The 26562-nt window shown below is 41.9% G+C and overlaps 1 protein-coding gene across 10 annotated transcripts in view; it reads right to left on the minus strand.

Moving 5' to 3' along the window:
• Tanc2 (tetratricopeptide repeat, ankyrin repeat and coiled-coil containing 2) overlaps positions 1-26562 on the minus strand; it is a 331636-nt gene that overhangs the window by 8659 nt on the left and 296415 nt on the right. For 7 of the 10 annotated variants that reach the window (XM_041635617.1, XM_041635620.1, XM_041635618.1 and 4 more), the window contains 10 exons: positions 22912-23097; positions 20913-21006; positions 11353-11486; positions 10188-10311; positions 6748-6923; positions 6370-6502; positions 5822-5851; positions 4903-4994; positions 2824-2970; positions 269-369 (listed from right to left, as the gene is read on the minus strand). In XM_041635617.1, the coding sequence (XP_041491551.1) occupies positions 269-369; positions 2824-2970; positions 4903-4994; positions 5822-5851; positions 6370-6502; positions 6748-6923; positions 10188-10311; positions 11353-11486; positions 20913-21006; positions 22912-23097 (1217 nt within the window). The remainder of the gene's footprint in view (positions 1-268; positions 370-2823; positions 2971-4902; positions 4995-5821; positions 5852-6369; positions 6503-6747; positions 6924-10187; positions 10312-11352; positions 11487-20912; positions 21007-22911; positions 23098-26562) is intronic. The other 3 variants (XM_041635621.1, XM_041635616.1, XM_041635615.1) reach the window with 1 other exon arrangement.

Genomic DNA, 26562 nt, shown 5'->3' on the forward strand with positions numbered 1-26562 from the left:
CTTCCTCTCTCATCTCTTCATGCCACTGGCTTGGGGCTGAAAAAGTGACTAAGACATAGCATAGGCTTCTTGGAAGAACGTGTCTTTTTCCATTTACTTTTCTCCTAAGGTGCTCAGGAGAAGTGCCGATTGTGAGCCCTGTCCTGTGCACAAGGCCTGTCCCTGAGAGTCCACAAGGAAAGGCAAATTGGGCACACACCCCAGGGTGACCTGCATGGCCTTGGCCAGATTTTCGGACACTGCTGCTTCTCACCCTCCCCCGCCTCACCTGCTGCTGCGCTTGGCCCTTGCCCTTGCATAGTATGCTTCATAAGATTTCGGTTTCAGCTCCAGGGCCTTAGTAGCAAATTCCTCCGCCATTCCAAAGTCCTGCCATTGTAATAGGTACACAGATGAGTCATTGAAGAGATACACAAAAGAAAACTCAGAAATAAAACGAATTATATGTACAATTCTTTGACATTTGTGGGTCGAATGCCTGGAGTTCGGGACAAGTCTGGTACCATGTGGCCCACAGACTTTAAGTTCTCTTCTGCCTTCCTCTGTGTGGCTCTGAATCCACTATGAACTTTATTTGTTCTAAGTATTTAAACTTTTGAATTTGGCCTCTTTCTACTTTTCTAGAAGTTTTTTTATATCCCAGAAGCCAAATGTCAGCCTTCTGCAGTAAGGATCTTCAAGTTGGAAACATATCCTCTCCACACAGAGGAGACACAAGAGACCTCAGGTGGCACTCATCCTGTTGTGCTCACAAGACTTCCTGAGGGTCACTGAGAATAAACCCCATAGAGTGCAGGACTTGAAGGGTCTGGATACCAGCAAAGAGCACTGACTGGGCCAAGATAGGCAGGCTCAGTCCTCTGGTCTGTTCTAAATCAAGCGGGTTGAACACCCCCGTTTCAGAGGTAAGGCTATGCACAATCTAACATTTAGTGCTATATATACCAGATATAGAATAAGTGTCCCATAAACTGTTCTTTGTATTTCATGGATGCCTCTTTCCATATCATATTTGATTCCTTACTTAGGAAACACCCAAAATTAAAAAGAAAGAAAGAAGGAGGGAAGGAGGGAATGAAAGAAAAGAAAGAGAGAGAGAGAAAGAAAGAAAGAAAAACAAGCAGACCCTGGCTGAGACTGAGTTCTGTGCTGTCTCTGGAGGCAGCCTGGAAGAGCACAGTCTCAGAGCTACTGGTATCACTGTGACAACCCTCAGGAATAGGGTTTGAGGCACAGAACACCGATCAGGCAGGGCCTATGGTCTGTAAGATTTCTTTAAATACTAAGCTAAAGGGAAATATTTTAATCTTCATGGGAGAGTGGTTCTATTTTTGAGACATGATCTTGCTATTCACCCCAAGACAGCCTAGAACCCCCAATCTTCCTGCTTCTGCCTTGAAGTACTAGCATTATAGATACATGCCACCATGTTCAGCTTAGGTTTTCTCTTCTTTGAATGTCAAGGCCATAGCAGAGCATGATTTCATTTGCCTTTCCTAAGGCGGTATACAAGGTAGATCAAAGGACCTGGGGCACAGGCAAGGATTCGTAAGACATTTCCCACTGAAGTGCAGGGGCTTCTGGTGCTTAGTGCAGTGCTGGTCCATGGGGTACTTATTAGTTCTGTGGATAAATGCATAGCTGTAGAGGAAGCAGGCCAACCTGCATGGGCTATGTTCTGTCCCTCTTGCTTCCTATTTACTTACTTGAGGGATAACCATTGTTTCTTCCTTGGTGCTAGAACCTACAATAGGCTCTTGTGCGTGCTAAACAAGAACTCTCAGAATATCTTTAAAAACTGATTAATTGCTAGGGAAAAAAGGCACCAGTAGACTGGCACACACTGTTTTGCTACCTTCTCAGGGGAGGGCCAGAGACCTTTGCTACAGACTATATTTTTTCACATGATTTACTATCTTGTCCCCAATCACCTTCCCACTTCCATCTCCACCCAAAGGTATCATGTCCCCACTCCTTTCTACCTATTGTGGTCAGAAATTGTGTCCTCTGAGATGGCCATGTCCATCCCAGGGCTCTTTCACTGGTTTTCAGGGCTATAACAGAGGATGAAAAGGTATATGGACAAGTCTTTCTGGACTTGATAGCACAGCCTTTTCTACTGCAGCCAGAACTTTTGTCTGGACAGCCGAGTTCCTTATTATCAAAAATTCATGCTTGGTTTGGATTATTTCTATCTCCTGAGCAACTGGGAACCTCTGGTGATGACAATGGCTCTGTCATGACTGTAAGCATTTCTGGCGTCTAAGAGAGGCCTGGGAGTGTCAAATGACCAAAGAGTACTGGCTGAAACTGTACCTGCAAAGAAGTGAAAATCGCCAAGGACAACTAGGGAGATGGTAGAGGGCCAGAAGGAGTTTTAAGATTTCATCTAAAGCAAGAAGGGACATGGCATACTGGGAAACAGAGGTGAGGAGAGAGGCAAACAATTCAACAGTCTCGGAAATTAACTTTGAGGTTAACCCTGAGGCATATGACTAGGAGTGTACTAGAGAAAGTGACTGAAATCTAGGCCTAACTGCAGCTGAGATTCTGCTGAGAACTGACTGGAGCATGCATGGAGAGGACAGTGTTCCGCTCACTTCAGTGGGGATTGAGAACACGCAGAAACTGCAAAGTGCACATGGAACTAGCTTTTCTACAGCCTGAGAGATCTGTAAGCAGTGTGGATTTATTTCAATGTCGGGCTAGGTGAAGGACAACCAAGTTTCAAATGGGGCATTTTCGGGGTCCAGTATAAGCTACTGAGGGGCATGAACATTCAACTTCCAGCACTGTAGAAAGAGTGGGGATTAGAGGACTTACGTTCATTTTCCTGCGACATCGAGAGAGGTTGAGGAGCAGAGATACTTTTAGCTCCCGGAAGGTTTTCAAGTCCTCACCAAACCCTTCTCTAGGGAATTTCTTCAGAGCATATTGGTAGCGCTGGGCAGCTTCCTTTACTTTACCTTTCTAGTGGGGTACAAATGAAGAGTACAACGTTGGTTTGCTGAGTTCTGAGGAGATTCGGTTTCAGTCCCTGCCTGCTCTTAGCAGCTGTTATAAAGGTTAAGTCCATTGTTCCTTTGAAGCTGAGGACAGACGTCTAGTCTTTTCTATAGAAACTCCCTTGGCAAGAAAGGGCAGGTTGAAGAGGACATCTAAAATCTCAAGCTGGAGAAACAGAATTTTGGCAAATGGATACAACAGTTTCCGAACTGTTCTCAGGGGCTGATCTTGCTACCTGGGAAATTCCTTCTTTTCCTTAACGGCTCTCATAGGGACACATATGACTTCCTGGTCCCAACACTCCAGAGTGATTGCTCCTCCCTAGGTTCTGGCTTATGTGGCTCCTCTCTGATGTTCTACCTTGCTGTCCCACAGAAAAGATAATTCTCTTCCTCGAGAAAAGCGCAGGACCTAAAATGGTCCGGCCGTGGCTTCTCTAACATAATGGGAGAAAACTGTGTCAACTGCATCCTCCTACTTGTGGACCAGGAATGAGGTCAGAGGGCAGCAGAGAAGAGAAGCTTGGAATTTGTGACTCTCACTTTGTAGGAAACATTTTCCCAAGATGAAATAAACCTGACCAATTTAGGGATCCTGCTACAGAACCAGAGGTGGTGGCTTCTACTTTACTCCCTTCTTCTGTACAGTCGCAACTCTCTAGGTTGCACAACTTTATTTAGCTTTTATCATCTTTTCATTAGAAATGTAGTCTTCCAAGGTAGAATTCTGGATGTGATTAATACTAGTTCTGTCTATTTACATTAGGAGGCAAAAATCCTTGCTCAGGACAACAGAAGTTATGTTGTGACCAAGATTTGGACTTTTTTTTTTTTTTTTTGAGATAGGGTTTTTCTGTGTAGTTTTGGAACCTGGCCTGGGCTCACTCTGTAGATCAGGCTGACTTCGAACTCACAGAGATCCGCCAGTCTCTGCCTCCTGAGTGCTGGGATTAAAGGTGTGTGCCACCACCGCCTGGCTAAGGCTTAGATTCTTGAGAGTGACATAAGGGTCCATAAATATGATACCTACATAATGAAGATCTTTGAATTTATGTGATTTTATGTTATCAAGTTTGGATTAAGGCTTAAGCTTTCTAAAAGCCAGGATTATAAGATGTGCTCAAAGGGTGTCCAGGAACTGAATTATGCTCAGGACCTTGTATATTTATAACACAAGGAGGCTTTACTGTCATTTCCTTTTACATCTGTGATGTCTTGAGGATATCTACTGCTAAAAACTGGGTTTTACATCATTTACATCATTTTACATCATTTACATCCTTCAGGGATGATCAATGAACCTGAGATGACTGACATGGAATACCCTAAGAGCTTCCTTCTGGACAACTGTGTATTAACGGTACCTATTTTTTTAAAGACATGTCTGTCATTCATTGAGTGACTTTAAGAAAATGTGTAGTAATCACTGTTTATCCTATTAACAGTGCTATTATTACCATAAACTTTTTTTTCCCAGGCTGCCTTCCAACTCATTCTATAGCCAAAGAGGAACTTAAAGCTCCTGATTTTCTTCCGTCTCCACTTCCAAAGTGCTGGGATTACAGGTGTGTGCGACCATGCATTAAAAACCAAGATCAATAAAACTGAAAACAGCTATAGTATATGACTTTGCTTTTAACTGCCTCATGAGTTCCTACTTAGAAGATTTCATGTAAAACCTGTTACCAAACTGTGAGTGACCAGGTAAAGCTGGAGTGTTCTGTGAGGTGCAAGAGGCATGTGTAGGCTGTGTTTGCTTTCCTGTCAGGAAGGTAAAAGCACAGAACCCTAACTGAAAAGTAGGGAATGGCTTTCTACCGTTGTTTCAATAGAAAAGAACGAAAACTGTCACGTTTTCAAGATTCTACATGTAGAGAACAGTTCCTCCCGCCCTCACCTTATAAAACATGTCCCCCTCTTCCATCAGCTTGCTCAACAGGATGATCATGATGTCTGGTTTGGAGGTGGCCATCGCCCATGTGGCTGGACCTGTAGTGTACAGGATGCATGATGGGTAAAGAACTCATACAATGTAAGGTGGTAGGAAGCTAGGTGAAAAAAACAGCCTGGGGGAGTTTCTGCTGAGAGAACAACTTGCTCCACAATAATGACCTCATCTTTTAGCCTGGAGTGTTTCAGTACTCCACTGCCAAGAAGCCGTACTGGGTTTGTTTGTATTCACCTTAAAATAAGAATATCTCAACTGTCCAAGTTTGTGCCACTGGAGTGCAATGATGTCTGAATGGTACACAGGAGCGCATAACGGCTTAGTTCGGAATTATTTTAAGTCAGAAGTTGGAAGGAAGGGTTTATAGTAAAGGTTACCACAAGATTAGAAAAATCCAAGAAAGAATAATTTATTTTCTATCTGAGGTGGAAAACCCCCACGTTTAGACTCAGTTCTGAAGTGTGCACTCTGTAGAAGGGAAACCTCATTAAAGACTCTGAAGGCTCCCTTAGAGCTAAGTACCAGATAGACTCCCTGGGATTCACCCGGAACCAGGGACACAACTCAAAGGTCAATAGACATGAAACAAACAAGCATTAATAAGGACTATTTCACTCATGAAAGAAAAGAATAAAGTTAAATTGATTAGTTTACTGAGGACTAAATTATTTACCAACTAAGCTTTTTAGTGTTAGTTATTAAAAGTTCAAGTTATTCTCTGCAACAGTCATTAAAAAAATCTTCTTTTAAGGTGAAGTAAATTAAAAGATTAGAGGTGTAGGGAACTCATGCAGGCTAAATCAAAGAGGAGAAGGCAAAGCTGACCAAGCCATCAGACCACGCCTGATGCTGACAGCAGGGAATATACCTCGTGGGCGACTCGGTAACGTCTGACAACCTTCAAAGAAAGGAGAAAATAAAAAGTTGTAGGAGAGGAAAAAAAAATGGATGAAGGTGAAAAAAAAAAAGAAGGAAAAAGCAGCAGTGAGAGGCAGGCAGCAAAAAGCCAGCACATCAGCCAACCCTGTCTACAGTCTGTGGGTGGGGAGCAGCTGGGATAGCAGCAGCAGGGGCACATACAGAGCAAGGGAAAGCAAAGGCTTATGGCGCTGCAGGGAGCCAGGATGCTCTCAGGGTGGGGCTAGTGCAGAGGCAGCACTATGATGTGCGTAAGCTCAGCGCAGCCTCCTGACTAAGGCTAGAAAGGGCAGGGCAGAGAGTCATGCGACTCTGGACACAGGCTTCTACAGACTATGGCTCAGATGGTACTCTCTCTGGGCCAGTAGCCTTTGTTCACTTGGACAGTAATTGGACCAGGGCAGAGGGAGAACTATATACATTCATACCAAACACCCATGGCAACCAGACCACTGGCCCCTGGGCACAGATGGTCAATACATCCTTTCTTTCTCTTACCTATTTTGGCTCCTTTCTTCAGCAGAGTGACTACGACAGAGGTGTTCCTGCAACCCACTGCCCTATCCAAAGGACGCATGCCACTGTAGTCAACATGCTCAATCATAGCCCCATGATCCACCAGGAACTGGACCTAGACAAGGAACAAGCAGAACTGTTAATTGCCTGTCTGAACCAGGCTACAGAAATAATTTCAGATCATAGTGATAGTCTTGATTTTGAATAATGGTTTGTATATTCCTGTCCTCCAGAATTATAGATCTGGAGAATTGAATTTAGAATCATCAAAATAGTAATTTGCATTAGGTCATAGATAGCATTATTGATGGCTGACATCCCCTGTCCTTACTCTCCTGAGGTCTGTTTAAAGGTACTCACCACTTCCGCATCGCCATAGAAAGCTGCCAGGTCCAGTGGGGTGCGGCCATTCTTGTCAGCATGGTCTGTAGCAGCTCCATTATCAACCAGAGAACGTACTACTGAGAGATGGCCCTTCAAACAAGCCCAGCTGAGGGCTGTCAATCCTTCTTTGTCCATTAGGGCAATAGAGGCACCTACAAAAACAAATGAGAGTCCTGTGTTAACAGGACTGAGGACACAAAATTTTGTAGCAGAAAGGAATGTTGCTATATATTCTGTAATAACAGCTTTTACTTCTAGATTTTTCTGTTTTGAGATCAATCCTGGCTGTCAATGGTGACATACACCAGTAATCCCAGAAATATGGAGGAGCAAGCAGGAAGATAATAAGTTTAAGGCTAGTTTGGACTATACAGTGAGTCTAAGGCCTATCTCTTGACTGCTGTGATTATAGGTGTGTGCCAGTCCAGTCTGTATGGTACTGGGGTCTGAACCTAGAGCTTTGTGTATGCTAGGGAACCAGTCTGCCAGCTAAACTTTATTCCCAGACCCCAAATTAGAGCTTAATTTAAAAAACACTTAAGTGTTCCTATTTTACAATATTTTACAAATATGTAGGCTAAATAATTTTTGTTGACTTAGTAAAAACGCACTTAAGTTAAAAAACAAAAAAACAAAATAAAACACCCAAAGAAAATATAAGAGCAATCATTTCAAAGATCCTGGGTAAGACAGAACAAACCTCTGGAGTCTATGCCTAATGGGTGTCTATGGGCATGTGTCAGACACGGTAGCTTTCTAGAGGTTATCAGTGCTGAAGTGACCCTGTTTTTCTGTTGGGTTTAGTTTGTTCTGGAACATTGCTTCATGTCATATCTTAAGAATCTAGGTCTATTCCCTTTGAGTGCTGCTCCCTTCTCTGGAGGTATCATAAAGTCAGACTTGTTAGGCAACTTGTACTGGGGACACAAGAGCTACACTGTACCCTGGAAGAGCAACTCTTGACTCTAGCCACCTTTGAGTTTGAGGTTGTAGGAACAAATCTTCCTTGAAAGGACAGAGCTGAAGCCACAGCAAATCTCTTAGGAGAAGCCTAGCCTTTCTGCTCCTTAGCTGTTCAGGTCTGGGCACAATTCTTCAAAAATCTAGGTTTCCTTGAAGGAAAGTACACACACACACACACACACACACACACACACACACACACACACACAAATATATATATTTAAGTCTGGTTTATTTACAGTGTAGGCTAACTGGAATGATGTCATTCATGGTTTCATATCTCACTACCCACTGCTTGATGCAAATCCACAGGCTCCACTAGGTGGTGCTGCAGGGCCACTAGTGATGAGTCTTTTTACCATGTGGTCTGTGACACCATTACTACATAGGGGGCTAAGCTTAAAGCAGCCAGCAGGGGCTGGGATGCTTTACCACTATGCACCTGCAGGGACAAAGCCCACTAGGCTCATAAAGGACACCCCTTTAACTTGTTTCCGTTTACCAAGGATGTATGCTGGAAAATGCCATAAGGAATTTATGTAACTTAATAGTAATATCCCGATTCTCCAATGAGGGTCTCATTGCTAGCAAGTGTCTTCTCTTTACCTCCTTTAGATTCAAGAACAATATCAGCTATGCAGTCTGACAAACTGATACCCAGCTTCACCTGGTATGTTGGCACACACCCTTAATCCCAACACTTGGGAGGAAGAGGCAGGTGGATCTGTGTGAGTCTGAGGTTATCCTGGTCTATAAAACAAGTTCCAGGTCTACATAATGAGGCCTCACACCACCAACACAACCAGAAGCAGCCACAGTAAAATTACCCTCTAAAATAGATGCTTATTTACTGGGTATACATTTAAAAACTGAATTTGGGAGATTATTGATTTGAAAGAAAGAGTTCACAATGTGTTGGTTTCATAACAATCTCTCAGGCTATAGAGAAAAAGAGAATGTCAGCATTAGGAGAACTCCACAGCGTATAAGTGGGCAGGCTGGGAGTGGTAAGGCACACCTGTAAACTTGGCTCTCTGGAAGCTAAGATGAGAGGATCACTTCAAGTTTGAATCCAGCCTAGCCAAATATTTATAAAACACACACACACACACACACACACACACACACACACACACACACCACAAGAAAGTGCCAGGTAACTGAGGCAGAAAATCAATATTGTGAGTTAAAGGCCAGCCTGTAATCTTATTTTAAAAAAGTGAAGGAAAAAAAAAATAAAAGAAAAAAAAACCAGGGCAGGAGCTGCTGGCTTTTCAAATCAACTGAATTAGTAAATTCTTTTTTTGTGGGGGAGTTCAAGACAGAGTTTCTCTGTGTAACAGTTCTAGCTGTCCTGGTGGTCTCAAATCTGCCTGCCCTTGCTGGAATTAAAGACATGGATCACCTGGCTGAATTAGTAAATTCTTTTTTTTTTTAAACTTTTTTTAATTTAAATTTTAAAAAATTTTACATACTAGCCCCAGTTCCCCTCCTTCCCCCATACCTCCTCCATCTCACTGCCCCCATCCACTCCTTGGAGAGGAGGTAATGCATCCCTTGGGGAGCCAAGCCCCCCACCCCAGCAGATCAAGCCACATAACTGTTACCCTCATTCAGAGGGCTTAGTTTGGTCCCATGCAGGACCCCAGATGTCAGTCCACAGTCCCACTAGCTCGGGTCAGCCGTCTCTGTGGTTTTTCCGACCATGATCTTGACCCCACTTGCTCATAAGATTCCTTCTCCCTCTCTTCAACTAAGCTCCAGGAGCTCAGCCCAGTGCTTGGCTGGGGATCACTGCATCTGCTTCCATCAGTTACTGGATGTAGGTTCTATGACAATTAGGGTAGTCACTAATCTGATTATAAGGGAAGGCCAGATCAGGCACCCTCTCCACTATTGCTAGGAGTCTTAGTTGGAGTCATCCTTGTGGATTCTTGGGAATTTCTCTAGCACCTGGTTTCTCCTTAACCCCATAATGGCTCCCTCTATCAAGACTATCACTTTCATTGCACTCCCTCTCCATCCATCCCATTCCTTCATGTTCCCATCCCCCACCTCCCCCTTCTATCACTCTTCCAGTTTACCCAGGAGATTTCTCTTTCCTGGGCCCTCCATTTGTGTCCCTCGTAAGGTTCTCCTTTTTTTTTTTTTTTTAAATCTAGCTTCTCAGCCGGGCGATGGTGGCGCACGCCTTTAATCCCAGCACTCGGGAGGCAGAGGCAGGCAGATCGCTGTGAGTTCGAGGCTAGGCTGGTCTACAAGAGCTAGTTCCAGGACAGGAACCAAAAGCTACGGAGAAACTCTGTCTCGAAAAATCAAAAAAAAAAAAATCTAGCTTCTCTGGGGTTGTGGGCCTCGATAATCCTTATAAATTCTTAACATGTAATGAAGTCAGGAGAAATTCAGTGGGTTATTATGGGCTTTATCCACAGCTCTGGCCTCTCAGGACTTACCTTGTGCAAGTAGAAAGTCCACGGTTCCTAGATGGCCTTCAGAAGCAGCCATCATCAGGGGAGTACGACCCTGCTTGTCTGCCATGTTGACATCAGCTCCGTGGGTAAGTAACAGGTCAACAATCTGCAAGTGCAGAGAAGCAGAAGCTTGTTACTCTCAGAGCTGCTGAGATGACATGCACGTGGTCTCCTACAGTGTGGAGGACCACTTGCAGAGAGTCCTCTCTATGAGCAGCTTTCTACTTATGAGCTTCTGTACAGCTCTAGTGACACAAGACTTACTTTCTTAACTCCCTTAGGGATAAGCAAATGAGGATTCACCGCTGAACATCTGACTACGACACTAAGTTAGAAAAAAAGACAAGCTGTGGTCTGAACCATCCCATAATGGAAGTCCCAGCCCAAGCAACCAGCCATGCCAGTTCCATTTTATTACTCTCTGGATGCTGCAAGCCTGCAGCACCAACAACATCGCCATTGTATTGAACTGACTACAATAAAGTGCTTCTGGTAACAGCAGTGCCTTTTGTTAAGCACTGTTTGGCTTCTGGAGTCTTTTTTCCTACTCAAGTACTTCCAAAGAGCACTGTCAGTATAATTTCTTTTCCATCCTAGTGTATAATAAGTTAATGGTTTTTCTAGAGTCCAAACCTCTGGAAAGACCAAATAACTAGAGTTTGCACATAGTGTGTTTTCTTCTGGCAAGTCTGAAACATTTAAGTAACTGGTCTGCAGGGGTCTGCTGAGATGTCTACCTCTCAATCAACTGGCAAATACTGTCACATGGAAATGGCGGTTTCTTCATGACCACAGCAAATCAATTTAGCTCACAACAATGGTTTGGAGTGTTAATTCCTCACCCACTCCTTCTTTTGAGCAGGGTCTCACTATGTAGCTCTGGCTATTCTAGAACTCACTCTGTAGACCAGGCTGTGACCTTGAACTCAAGAGATTCACCTGCCTCTGGGATTTAAGGTGGGCACCACCACACCAGGTGAATGTTAATTTCTTACCCTTTCAATTGAGTGGAACATTAGTAACGAAGGGCCATGTCCTCAGGTTTGAAGATTGCTGAGAAGCCCATTTGTGGCTTCTTTTCTTTGCATCAGAAGTTTCTACCTGGAACTCATTCTTTCTAGAGGGCTGAAAGCGGCACAATACTTACCTGCCAGTGGCCCTGGCGAACAGTGCTGAAAAGGGGTACCGCTCCTCTGCGGTTTGGCTGGGCCACAGCTGCCCCTTGTTCCAGAAGCAGACGGCACACGTCCAGTTTGCCCCTTCCTGCTGCGGCTGTCAGGGCTAAGGGCAGATAACAAATACTGAGGATGGACACTCTTTTCTGGTGTTCAATGTTAAACATGGATTAATATGCTTGTAAATGCTATGTTTTATGCAAACACAGTAAATTATGTCTGATTAATGTAATCAATTAACAACTAACGTAACAACTTTACTTCCAAGAATAATAATCTTGGCTGCCTTCTCCAGAAAGGATATTTTTGAAGAAAAATAATAAGGACATTAAAAAGGGATCACACTATCTGGGGCTAATCATAATAATGAATTAACTGAAAAATCACTTTGGTCAGATTCACCTAGTTTCACTTTTCCTATACCAAGATTGTCTTCTCTGCTATGGTTATCGCTGTTTTGAGGTTCTTAACCTAGTTACAAAACCTATCAATCTATGTGTGAATGGAATCTAGAGAAGAAACTCTGCAGAGAAAATCAGCTGGACAAAGTATTGATCGACCTCTACTCCTGCGCTCTCAAATCTAAAGAGTCAAAGGCAGGAACTGTAGTTTAAGACTACTCTTTTCCTTTAGACTAATTAAGATGATAAGTTTTAGAAAAGAGATTAGCAAGCACGACTGTCAGAACTGTCCATGCAAGATGGTCTTAGAGACAAGAAAACAGCTGTGAAAAAGACAACTTTTTTCCTATTATTGGGGCAGGGGTTGGGGCTGCACATAGCCCAGGCTAGCCTCAAACTCTCTGTAGCCAAGGATGACCTGGTTAGGGATTGCAGGTACAACAATACACCAGGCTTTCTTCTTCTAAACATAAAACATTGGAGCCACAGACTTACAAGTAGCTATAAAGAGAATATAAAGGATACAGGAGAAAGAAATTTTTTCTTTTTTTCTTCTTCAGTGTAGTGAACATTCTGAATATATATTTCATTTTCTGTATCATTTGTACAGTAGGGAGAATAATTTGGAGATGCAAGGTCCATCTTGTAACAGACATTTATTTAACCATGGCATTTCAAATGCATAGTTTTATTTATTATTTGGAGGTAAGGTCTCCCTATGTACCCCAGGCTGGGCTTGAACTTAGTGTTCCTTTTTAGCTCCCAATGCAGGTTTATGCTACCACACCTAGCTGAAATTCATTGTTTTAATAATAAAAACCCCACCTCTCTGTGTGTATGGTGTTTGTGTGCTGATGTGTGCCCATGTATGTGCAGGTTGTCAGAGGCTGACATCAGTGTCCTCCTTATTCTCTGTTGTGATCTGAATAAGATGGCTTCCACCTCCATAGATTTGAATATTTGAATGCTTTGTCACCAAGGAGTAGAGTTTTTAATATTAAAATGATTAGGAGGTGTGGCCTTGTTGGAGGAAGTATAGAATAGGCTTCAGATTTCAAAAGCCCATGAGAGGCTCCATCTCTGTGCTGTGGATCAGTATGTAGCTCTGAGCTACTGTCCTCGCCCCATACTTGCCACCATGCTCCCTGTCACAACGGACTGACCCTCTGAAACTGGAAGCAAGGCCCCAACTCCATGCTTTCTTCTGTAAGAGCTGCTGTGGTCATGGTGTCTCTTCACAGAACACTGACTAAGACATTCTCCATTTGACTTTTTTTGAGACAAGATCTCTCATTGAACCTAGAGCTCACTGATTCAGCTGGCTAGCAAGCTCCTGAATTACACGTGTCTCTGCTTCCCCAGTTCTGGGCTTACACATGTGTGCCACTGTGTCCAGTTTTTTATGTGGGTGCTGGAGATCTAAACTCAGGTCCTATGTTTGTGGGACAAAACTTTACCAAAGGTGGTATTACTGGGTCTTGAGGAAGGTTGTTTCCTAATTTTCTAAGAAATTGCCACACTGACATCCAAAGGGGCTGTACCAGCTTGCACTCCCACCAGCAATGCAGGAGTGTTCCCTTTTCCCAACGACCTCTTCAGCATAAGTTGTCACCAGTGTTTTTGATCTTGGCCATTCTTACAGGTGTAAGATGGAATCTCAGAGTTGTTTTGATTTGCATTTCTCTGATGACTATGGATGTTGAACATTTTCTTAAGAGACTTTCAGCCATTTTAGATTCCTCTGTTGAGAGTTTTCTGTTTAGGTCTGTACTCCATTTTTTTTTATTGGATTATGTGTTCTTTTGGTGACCAATTTCTTGAGTTCTTTGTATATTTTGGAGATCAGACCTCTGTCTGATGTGGGGTTAGTGAAGGTCTTTTCCCATTCTGTAGGCTGTCATTTTGTCTTGTTGACTGTGTTCTTTGCTTTACAGGAACTTTTCAGTTTCAGGAGGTCCCATTTATTAATTGTTTCTCTCAGTGTCTGTACTGCTGGGCTTATATTTAGAAAGTGGTTCCCTGTGCCAATGCATTCAAGTGTACTTCCCACTTTCTCTTCTATAAGGTTCAGTGTAGCTAGCTTTATATTGAGGTCTTTGATCCATTTGGACTTAAGTTTTGTACATGGTGATAGATATGAATCTATTTTCATTCTTCTACAAGATACTGGATTGTTGACCGTAGTTTTGGGTCTGCAGGACCTGACTCTTCACGTGCTCCAATAGATCATAGATGGGGTAGATGATGGGGTGGGCCAACTTATAACCTAGGTTCTGGCCTGGGTAATGCAGAGTTTGTCAGCCTGCCAGCTCTCCCTTGTCCTCATCATCAGGGTGAGCTCTCCAGCACTGCCTGACTATCCCCCCCCCTCAAATGATGAGCAAGGGGCGGGGCCAGTTCTCCCTTCACATCCTCAGGGCTGACTCTCCTACACCTACACCATCAGGGCCAGCTGTACTGTGTTGCCCTGGCAAGGTGCAGGGGCCATTCTCCCACGTGCTGCAGCTGGTGATGGGCAGGGCCAGCTCTCCTACTCTTATGACCTCAGGGCCAGCTCTCCCACCTCCCACAGTTGGCGAGGGTGCAGGCGGTGAGAGAGCATCTTTCCCTTGCCCACACTACCATATCACATCACATATGAATCACACGGGACAGATCTCCCACATTCGCATTCTCAGGGCAGTCCAACCCCTCCTCCACCCACCCCCCACATCAGTAGGGTCACTCTACTGTGCTGCCCAAGTGAGGTGCAGGGCCCACTTTCCTGAGTGCTGCAGTTGGTAAGGGGGAGGGTCAGTTCCCTCACCTACCACAGGTGGTAGGGGCAAGGAGGGGTAGGACATCTTTCCCTCGCCCTCACCAGTTATCCCACTCTTACATCCTCAGGGCCAGTTCACCTGCACTTCTGCCAACAGCATCAGCTCTACTATGCTGCCCAGGTGAGGAGCAGGGCCTGCTTTCCTGAGTGCTATAGCTGGGAAGGGGCAGGGTCAGCTCTCTTGTCTGTTGTTGGCAATGATGGGTAAGGGGGGGCAGTTGTTCCCCGTCCACACCTCCACATGACAGACAAGTAGTGGGGACAGCTCCCTCATGTTCACAACTTTGGGGCTGGTTCACCCACATCTCTGTCAACAGGGTCAGCTCTACTGTGTTGCCCAAGCAAGGTGCAAGACCTCCTCTCCTGAGTGCTGCAGCTGGTGAGGGGCAGGGGAAACTCTCATGCTCTTATGACCTCAGTGCAAGCTCTCCCAACCACCTCAGGTATAGAGGGATGGGGCAGGAGTGGGGGGTGGGGTGGGCAGAAACCAGAGTCCTTGAACCAGACCAGACCAATGACTGTTTGCAATGAACACTTGCACGTTAAGTTATATGGACAAAAGGCTTTACTGCAAGACTCACTGTGTTACACTGCAGCTTCCACGATGAGATTGATTTTTTTCTTTTTCCTTTTCTCCTCTTAAATTTTATTTTATTGGGGAGGGTTACAGGGGCAGAGGGCAGATATGAATGGATGGGGAAATGAATGGGATCGAGATGCATGATGTGAAAGACACAAAGTAAACAAAAAGTTAAAAAACTATTAGGCATGCACAGATATTTTGGTTTTCAAATGTTGGACTCTAATCAAAGAAGTCCTGAAATTCAAATTAACTAGTCACTTGTAATTTTTTTTAACCTAGAAATTATGGCATTTAAAATATTTACATTTGGGGGCTGAAGAGACAGCTCAGAGGTTAAGAGCACTGGTGGCTCTTCCAGAGGACCCTGGTTCAATTCCCAGCACCCACATGGCAACTCACAAGTGTCTGTAACTCCAGTTCCAGGAGATCTGATGCACTTACATGTATGCAAGCAAATCAGCCACACAAAATAAAAATAAATCTTTAAAAAATTTACATTATTTGTTTACATATATATACACAAAATATGGACAGAGAACACCTTGTAGGTTTTAGTTCTCCTCTGAGACAGAACTCAGGACATCAGGCTAATGAGTGTGTGCCCTTATTCACTGAGCCATCTTGCTGTCCTGGCATTGCCTTTGGGTCTGGCTTAATTATCTATAACTGAACCATATGCAAAATTAAAACTCCCTATAATTTATACAAAGCCAAGCTTTCAAATAATCTGTTCCTGCCCTAAAGGTAAGTGGGTTCATAAGGGAAAATGTGGCAATTTTTTGAAAAATATATGTACTCAATTTTATTTTGCAACTGTTGACACTGGTTTTTCTGTTTAGTCTGTCACAGGAGGGCAGAGCTTGGTCTTCTCTGCAGTGAAGGTCACTTTTAAGTTTTAAGTAAATGTACACAGGGGTTAATGTTAAGACTGGTTCTAGTTCAACTTCTCAAGTTCATATATGTGTGTGTGTACACACATACACACATAGACATACTTTTTTTTTTTTTTTTGGAGACAGAGTCTCTTTACACACTCCTGAACTCAATATGTAGACCAGGCTGCCCTCAAACTCACAGATCCACTTGCCTCTGCCTCTTGAGTGCTGGGATTAAAGGTGTGTGTCACACACCCACCTCAAACTCTTATTTTTAACAGTTGAAAAAGTCGCTAGCCATGCACAGGCATTTGATCACAAGAGTAGCTAAAAACTTAGACATGCTCTGCAACTCAAAAAAACCACTTGGAAAATTTCTAACTCCTATTTTGATTCTGTTTAAAGTAACTACTAGGTTATAGGGTTGTGGCAAACTTCCACGTGTGTATAGGCCAAGAACATTCCTTTTCTTAAAACAAAACCGATAGCACCCTGGAGAAAATAACACTAGTATTTCAGAACCAAGCCTTTCACTAATGACGCCAGCCCACAGAGCACATTGTTCACAGACAGTACTCGCCTGGAAAGCGGCACTGACTACTCTACCTCTGGTTGGCCCATTTCCCTCTATGGAATGACACATTTTTACGAGAGAGAACATTCCATTTGGCCTTTTTCTTTGTTGTATAATCTCTGTTGTTCAGGTTATGATGTCATTTGGCAGCAGCCTTCAGATGTTAGCTAGACATGGTTATTAATGCAGCTGGCCAATTTCATCTCAAAACAATGCAGCTACGTAGAATGGAGTCTGGACTTCTCAAAATCATGGCCAAAAAGTTGCTTTAAATGGATTCTATGAATATTATCAAAAAACTGTTAAGAGTTTTTAGAAGAAAGGAGATTAAGGTAAAAGCACTGTTCATAAACCATAGCAGTTAGGAGAAAAAAATCTCCTCCCAAGAGACCAGAAACAGACTTTATTTTCCGAGCTGGTCAGCATCTGATGAGATTAACTGACACAAATAGTTTGTGGTGTATGTGTGTGTGCACACACGTGTGCATACATGCTTGAAGAGGCAGGTATGATATAGCTCAGAGATGGGCTTGGATAGAATGCTGACACTAAGTTACACTAAACAGAATACCGAAAAACAAATGATTCTCTTATCTATTTATATCTTGAAGGATTACAACATATAAAATCAATGAAGGAAGGTGGTTGGGGAGACAAATTGATTACTGCACCTAAAACATTAAATATTAATAGAGTTATTTGTTACATGCTGTTACATGAAGGAATGTTAGGCAAAGGTGTGTATAAAGGCACTGAAGTGGGACGCAATGTATGTTTGTTATTACTAGAATTGCCAGAGAACATAAACAATACATGAGACTGGGGATCATGACTGGTCTTACACTACAGTAAAGAATTTAATTCTACAAACAGTAAACAAAGGTTGGTAAGTAAGAAAGTGACATTAGACTATGATGTAAAAGATCTATCTTTGGCTACATTCTGGAACATGAATCACCAGAGAGTAAGGTAGAGAGTCCTAAAGGTCAGCAAGTAGACAGCTGCAATAATCTTGGCCAAAGATACACAGTACAAAGTATAGGAGTCTTATTTTGTGAAGTTGGCCTCTATAGCTGCTAGGAGCTCTAAGTGGCTGGTCCTGGTCTACACCTATACACAAGGAGCAGAACAGGACAATGTGTCACCTTACTTCTTTTCTTGTGTTGTTCCCTAAGAAGTCTGACAATCCTGTGAGAGGAGACAGATGTGGGAACTTTGCCAGTAGGCCACGACCTCGTGGTGATGCACAGATTAGTAGAAATGGCTTGATTTAAGATATAAGAGTTATCTAGAAATATGCGTAAGCTAATAGGTCAAGCAGTGTTGTAAATAATATAGTTTCTGTGTGAATATTTTGAGTTAGCGCAGCCAGGAATAAACGAACATCCTCTGCCAATAGTCAGGGTTGTAGATATGAGACTTCCACCAGCTTAAAAATAAATATAGAACTTATATAAATACATATAAGATTTTACCATTGCAGCAAATATCACAATGCAATGGGCCATAATAAGTTTTAAACTGTGTGTTATAAATTAGAAAAAAACCCATGCAGACTTAGTTCAAATCACTGCAGTTAAAGAAGTAAGCTGAAGTCCATGCTACATTAGCGCTAAGTTGTAGGGTTGTTTTTACATAGCAAAGACACCAGCCTTTTTCCAAAATCTCTCTGAAATCCAATAATTTTGTCTTGGTTTTGTTTTGATATACATAGCTGTGGCTAGCCTGGAACTTGCTGTGTAGACCATGGGCAATAATCCTCTCTAGTGTTGGAGTTACAGGTGTATGCAACTGTTGCTTTCCTCAGGTAACTTTTTATAGATCCAGAAATTATATTTTGTCCAAATGTATATTTAACAGTTTTTAACAGTAAAATTGTTGCATGTAAATATCAACTTTAATATGACACAATTCTGACTATAAGCTAATGCACATGGAATTTTCATCTTTAGATTTTTGAGGTGTAGTAGTATTAATAAAAATTCATGTGCTTTTAAGTATGAGATATTTTAAAAATTTGAGCCTATATTTATTCTTTTATTTTTTATATAATACAGCATACATGTAACGAACAGTTAAAGATTAACTTAGGAAATTGGTCTTTTATCATGTGGGTTCAGGGGATAAAACTCAGGTCAACATGGTAGGTTGGCAGCAAATGCCTTTCTCTTTTAAGCCACTGCACCAACCAGGTTATAAAGTTTTATTCGAATAAAAAATTCATACTCAGCTGGGCAGTGGTGGCAAACACTTTAATCCCAGCACTCAGGAGGCAGAGGCAGGAAGATCTCTTGAGTTTGAGGCCAGCCTAGTCTACAGAGTGAGTTCCAGGACAGCCAGGTATACACAAAGAAACCCTTTCTTGTAAAACCAAAAAAGAAGGAAAATAACAAGAACAAAACCCAAACAAACCAACATCCTCCCGAAAAGAAATTCATACTTAATAAAAATTAGGCCTTCTGCATATAGTTAGTTTATACGTGTGTGTGTGTGTGTGTGTGTGTGTGTGTGTTTGCACATTTACCAGTCAGAGGTTGATGTCTTGGGGTTCTTCCTTAATCTACCTTAGTTTTTGAGACAGGGATTTTCACTGTTGTTTCTGTTAGACTGGCTAGTCGGACAATCTTTGGGATCTGCCTGTCTCCGTTCTCCCAGTGTTGGGGTTACAGATTATGCTGCTATGCTTGACTTTTATGTGGGTACTGGGATAGAAACTCAGACTCTCATACTCGTATGGCAGGCAGTGAGTTGTACCCAGTGAGTCATCTCCCACACAATTTATACCCTTTTGAACCATTCTAAGAATTTCTTTGAAGTATAGCACTAGAATAAGTTTTGATATTCCACTTTATGATTATTGGATTTATAATATCTTCCCATTATGACTGCTGGACTGTGGCATTTTTGGCCATCCTCCTTGGTTAGAAGGGGTCTATCAGGAGGTATGGCAACACTGTATTGGAGAAAGGTTGCTGACAGGAGAAGTAAACTAACATTGTCCGTTTTGCAGTTCTAGGTCATATGGAGAATCCTGCTGGTCCCCATCCTCTAACTTCTCTAGGATGGGGCTCCTGGGACAGCAGCTGTTCCAGCTGCACATTTTCCTTTCATCTATCATGGGCTCTTAAGCTGCAGCTGCCTGGCACCTGCTCTCTTTGGCTTTTACAGAGGGAGAAATTATTTGAGAAGGAAATTCCTGAGCTCTGGACCATCACACATTTAAAAGAAGTTATGAAACCTATGTATAATTTTAGCAGGGGTGAAAGAAAGCAATTCAACAAGTTGTTATAAAGTTTGGTTAAGTTCAAAATTCTTATGTGATTTTTAACATTCTCAACCTTTACCAAATGCACACCCTTCTTCTTTAGTCAAACACGTTACCTACCTTTGCCATCTCAATATTAGTCTTTCTCCTGGCAAAGATGACACATATCTGTGGTAACTCTACTGTTTTCCCTGCCCCAGTTTCAGAAAGACACCAAAGCTTACTAATGTTTCTCCAGATGCTCCAGTGGAGACTTGGAGAAAAGACAACGTTCATTTCTTGAACAAGGAAGAGGCCACTGCTGGGGAAGCCATGGCTAAATGATAAAGAAAATGTCACTGTAGACCCAGAGGGATTGCAGTAGATCAGTATGCATCTAGCTAGCAGCTCTAGTCACAAGGAAAAGCCTAACAGTGTTAGAGAGCCATAATAACATCTGGTTAAGCCAGAGATGTGGACGAAAGGGGCATCTTCACAGTTTATAACCGGAGGTTGAATGTTATTTTGGGAAGAAAGGAAAAGAAAGCAGTATAAGGATCATACGAACAAAAGAAAGGTCACCATTATTTTCTGTTTTGATTACCATATTGTAGGGGAAAGCTTGTCTTTTAAAAATAGTTGGAAACAAGAGTGGTGATTTTTTTTTTTTTAAAGAGCTAAAGGCGGAGAATTCAAAGGAAAAGTAGGTAAGGAAAGCTGACCTAGTCTCCAACACAAAAGTCAAAGACAGGTCGGGCGGAGGTGGCGCACGCCTTTAATCCCAGCACTCAGGAGGCAGAGGCAGGCGGATCTCTGTGAGTTCGAGACCAGCCTGGTCTACAGTGCTAGTTCCAGGACAAGCTCCAAAGCCACAGAGAAACCCTGTCTCGAAAAACAAAACAAAACAAAAAAAAAAAAAACAAAAAGTCAAAGACAGAGCGCCAAAGAATGCCAGACTCAAAATAATGGTATGAGAGACGCAGAAAGTCTACATAAGTACAACACCCCACTAAGATACTGATGCCCAAGAGAAGTACCTGTCTCTCCCCAGAGACTGTCAAAACTGTTGATCTGAGCTCGCTCCACTTCCTCTTCATCTTTTTCTGGAAGATCAAGTAGGTAGGAGACAATCTGAAACAAGAACTCACGTCAGCTCACTGCAGGTGACAAGCTGTGCTGCTGGCACTACTCTGGGAGCTGTGGAAGACAATCCTCCAAGCACCACTAACTTTCTTAAGTACAAAAGAAATCAGTTTTGATTTTCTCAAAGAAACCCCCAACTGTTCTGATGGAAAGCTGTCCTATCAGATAGAGTTTACATTTTTTCTTTAATATAATCCATACAGCATGTGATTTAAAAATTACATATTCTTATTTAAACTAATGACAATAAAAACTCAGGAAAGAAATATGGAAAAAAACTGAGGCAAAAAACTGAGGCCTATATCTCTTTAAAGTGATTGTTATCTTTTTTCCTCTCAAAAATATAAGGGCTGTCTGTGAGGTGGGAAGGAGAATGACTGACTGTAAGCTACAACCAAAGATGACAGCTGTTTCCAGGACACTGATTGTACTGGGAGTTAAAAGACTTTCCCTAGATATACAAATTTCCATTTGGCTTTTTATTCCCTTGGTGAGAGCTCATGTCAGCTGCGAGGATTGCTGCCCCACTGGAATATCCCTTGCAGTGGGATGGCTGGTGAGCAGTGGCCCATGCAAGCAGATTCTAAAATTTTCAGAAATTTTACAAGTTGCTTGTTAAAAAAGCCAGTCATTTATTAAAATTTGAGTAACAAATAAATTACATAAAAAACTAAGATTTAAGTATTTAAACTTGGGCTGGGTACATAGCTTACTGGTAAGAGTGCTTTCCTAGAATGTGTGATATTCTGGATTTGATCCCACCACCACAAAAAACAAACAACAAACAAAAAATGTCCCTCAACTCTTAAAATTTCTGAATTATTTAACTATGTCCTGTTATCATCTGTTCTATATTAGCTACTTATATTTATTGTATCTGTATGGCTGAAACATTGTCGCCATGTCCAATTGTTCCTTTCTCCCCACCTTCCTGTTCAGTCTGAAGTCAGCCATAGTGGGAATAGTTATGAACTTTATGAACCAATGTTTGGTCTAGAGCTAACCCTGAAATGTGTCTCAGCTTTGTCAGCAGAGCTTGCATAAAGGTGAGAGATAGTTTGATGGTAAATCAAGTATTAGATTTAATGACAGTAAAATTATTGGAAAAAGAGTAAATTAGATGAAACTCCACTTGAAACATCATAGTTAGGTTACAACCACAGGTTAGTTACAGATTCAGATTTGGCCAAAGCCAACATTCGATTAACCTTCAATTGATAACACTGTTTATTAAATCATGTAACCCACTCTTTACACTGGTAAAGTTTATAGTAAACTTAAGCATTTTTGTGCTTCCTAGTTACACTCCTCTCCTTTCTGCATGGTCAGTTATTTAACATTTCACACAATACTAACATTCCCATTATTTGACACAGTTACTAATAATGTAGAGAATACCATTTCTATGGTGTTGATTATTTACAGAGCATCCTTCAGAACAGCCTTGTAAAAAGATTTAAGTAATTTTATGGATGAATAATTAGGGTTCTGAGACAGTAAGAAAACTGTAAGATCTAGGATCAGAACTGATCCTTCTAAGGTTCTGTGGGTTATATATCCTTTCTGTCCAACAATGTCTGACCGTATGTTCACAAGTCAGTAACCCTTCAGTGTCTTAGTGTCACATTCTTAGGGGTGAAAGTATGGGAGAAGCTGTGTGAGATAATTTCCAGACTCCTTTCTGACTCTCAAGTTTGTTCCATGTACATAATTCTAGGTACCATGGTATTTGAATAGTATTTCATAGAGTTTAATCCCCTTATTCTTCATAATAGTGATTAAAAGCTTCACACCAATTTGGCTGGTAATTTTGTAGCATGCATGTTCCCCGCCCCCAGTTTCCTAGGTCTTTTAATACATAACTTGGGGAAAAAACCTATCACCTTTTCTTACCTCAGTGTAACCCATGCTGGCTGCAGCAATGAGGGCCTGCTGGATGGCATGGCTCTTCTTAAACACTCCTTGCTGCTGGCCCGCCATTGTCCAGTCACACTGAATGAGAAACTTGACAACCTCTAGATGACCCCGTAGAGCAGCATGAACCAACGCACACTGCCCATTCTTATCCAAGTGATCTACCTAAGGGAGGAGAACAGAGACTTGCATGAACAAAGACTGGCTGCTGTAGTCTAGCCTGGTCACACTGGCCTACTGCATATGTCTACATCATCCTTTCCCACTCTCTGAACTTAGTGGATACTTTCTACTCAGGTAGATTAGAAATGATCTCCGAATCCCCTGGGCATCCCCCTGTGGAGAACTTCTTTCTCCATAAAACAAGGTAAGGTTTTTGTTTTCACATATAAAGAAAAATAAAACAAAACCCTCAGGTAAAGCTGAGGCAGTTAGTTCTCTTTGCTCTTAATAGTTCTTTTCAGACCAAGACTTGAGAGACCCATGACTCTGCTGGCACAAAAATTATCCATGGTGCTCCTAAGAAGAAATGCCCTGTGTCGTGAGTCACTCAGTGGACCACTGAACTTTGGCAGAAATGGCTTCCTCTTCCAGCAGGAGGGCAGAATGTCAAAGATTTGGCCTAAATGGCGAGAGGCACTTGGAGCTTTACTCTAGATCAAGTTCCAAAAGCAGTTTTATAATTTCAGTGTTGGTTCAAAGTTTAGGTTGAAAGAAATGTTGATTATGATCCATCTACCAGAAGATCTTTAGACAGAAGTTTCCAATAAAAATGTGGTTATCAAGCCAGGTGGTGGTGGCGCTAGCCTTTAATCCCAGCACTCAGGAGGCAAAGGCAGGTGCATCTCTGTGAGTTCAAGGAAAGCCTGGTCTATAGAGTGAGTTCCAGGACAAGTTCCAAAGCTACAGCAAAACAAAACAAACACACAAACAAAAAAGAATGTGATTATCTGTCTAGGACACTTAGAACATCTGAATCTATTTTTTATTTCTGATTCTCCCACTGACTTTGCTTCCACCCAGTGATTCACCCAACAAATGCTAACTGAATGCAAGCACCTATAAGATAAAAAGGAGGAAAATAAATTTACTCTTAAGATTTTCAAATAAGGTAGGGGGGAGATGTGACCAAACCTGTCTTAAAAAAAAAAGAGTATATAATAAATAAAAGCACAATGATTTATTGTTATTTTGCATGTTATATGCACAGCTGTGTAGGTGTACATACCTGTGCATGCACATGTGGATGTTGGATGTCTTCCTTACTTGCTCTCTACCTTATTTTTTGAGACAGGGTCTCTCACAAGACCTGGCGCTCACTGTTTCAGTTTGGCTAACTAGAGAGAAAACCATCATGAAACCTCTGCCTTCCACCAGTGATGGTGTTAGAGATGTGAGTCACTGCCTCCAGCTTTTACATGGATGCTAGGATTTGAACTCAGATTCTCATGCCTATGAAGTAAGCAGTTTACTGACTAAACATCACCCCAGCTGCTAAAATTAATCCTGAATACCATCAGGAACAGATATGGCAAGAAATCTTTCTCAACTGGTTGAGATAGGAACTGATTGCCGTATTCTAGGTTTTTATGGTAGGTTCCTAAAGGAGGAAGTTTGTAAGGTTGAAAGCATAAATATTTTTAAATACCAGACCAAGAAATACATATTTTTAATCATCAGGTAGTGTTCATGCTCAGAACTCTGTCTGTAAAAACTAAGGATAAATGAATTCTCATCCGAATAGAAGGCTGATTCCAGGGCTGAGGTAGTAATGGTAAAAGAAGAGGCTGGAACATTTTGTGGTGCAAAAGAAAAGTTGTATTAAAAAAAATTAGGAACAAATTTGAAGTAATGGCCAACTCTAGGACAATCTGATGAACAAAACGAGTAATAATGGTAATGAATTGCAGATTGCAGAGTAAAATAAACATCCACGAGTCTGGAGTGATACAAATACATAATGAACAAGTACTGGATAAATACAGGGGGAGTAGGGACAAGGCTTCACTATGTATCTAAAGTTGCTTCTGAATTCATGACCTCCTGCTTAAATTTCCCAAATGCTGGGATTCACAAGCACACACCATCATGCCCAGTTTGAAACAGCTCTTCTTTACAATGGAATCCTATCAATAAATAAGGAAAGAATGGAAATAGAAAATCACCTGTTAAACAGGCATCATAGCCATAACTTCTCTCAGTAAAAATCAAAAGTAGATTTTTTTTTTTGATTTTTCGAGACAGGGTTTCTCCGTAGCTTTTGGTTCCTGTCCTGGAACTAGCTCTTGTAGACCAGGCTGGCCTCGAACTCACAGAGATCCGCCTGCCTCTGCCTCCCGAGTGCTGGGATTAAAGGCGTGCGCCACCACCGCCCGGTATTTTGACACAAGTAAACAAAAGTGTGATGAGCAACAACAAATGTGTTTATCAGGTCTCAAACCACTTTCTTAAAAGTTATTTTTCTTAATTACAAAGGGGAAAAAGTACTTTTAGAGTTACAACTTGGAAGACAGTACCTTTAATCAAGTGATAGAAGTTATCTATAATAAGATGTGTGGACACGATGTAGCTTGCGTCCACATTTCAATAAAGAGGTAGAGTCACCTCTGTGCTATCCTTACACAAAATGAACAAATGGAAATATAATGAGTTTCCTACTCATTGTTTTAGTAAAGGCAAAAGAGACACAGATATCAAAGGGTCTTTAGCATTAGTACTTCCTAGTAATTCCAAGAGTACAGGCCGGTGTAGGAAAGAACAGTGTCTATGACAGATGTTCACTGAGACAGACACTTTCTTCTTTCCTCCCTTTAAAAAAAAATTGATGGCCTTCCTATATATCCCAGACTGACTTTGAATTTATGATCCTCTTGTCTCAGTCTCCCAAGTCCTGAGGTTACAGAGGCACAATAGCACACTTTGCTTTTAGCTTAATCGTACTAATACCAAACATAAAGGAGGTGACAGGATTTTGAAAAGAGAATGAACAGTGAAACCATTTGCTTGAGGAAAACAATAAAAAACAAGTAGAACAGTGGCATGGTGGTATAAGGACAGAGAAGATTCACGGACCTAGCTAGGATATGAGTTTATATCAAGAGTAACATCAGGACCAGATATTTTCTCTCTAGAAGCTCCATCCAAACAAAGGGGACATTGTTATAGGTGGGTAATCTGTGTCACAGTAGCATCTAAGACTCTGTGACTTCATTGAGAATCCCAAGTTTCATATCCCAAAGGAGTCTCAGGAGTATCGCTTTCTTCCCTGGTGACAGTACTGAATATCTCAAAATAAGGTTGCACATATACTTAGGTTTTGCTGTGAAATCACCAGTTTTTATGACAATCAAAATACCGCAAGGCTACAATTTTCCTCGGTGGCCTACATTTCGGAAGCCAATGGTTTTCTTTTACCAGTATTTTGAAATTGAATTCTTCTGTATCAGTGTCTTGGAAAATATTATAAAGAAAACATTTTGGGGGCTGAGGTGATGGCTCACTGGGAAGAGTGCTTGCTCTGTAAGTATGAGAAACTGAGCTTAATCCCTAGCACCCACATGAAGGAGGCCATGGCTGTGTACCTGCAATACCAATCAATGTTAGTGGGTAGAGACAGGAGGATCCCGGGAG

This window comes from Microtus oregoni, unplaced genomic scaffold (genome assembly GCF_018167655.1).
Source record: "Microtus oregoni isolate MIOR12 unplaced genomic scaffold, Mior012 000048F_ref0000485, whole genome shotgun sequence".
Lineage (NCBI taxonomy): Eukaryota > Metazoa > Chordata > Mammalia > Rodentia > Cricetidae > Microtus > Microtus oregoni.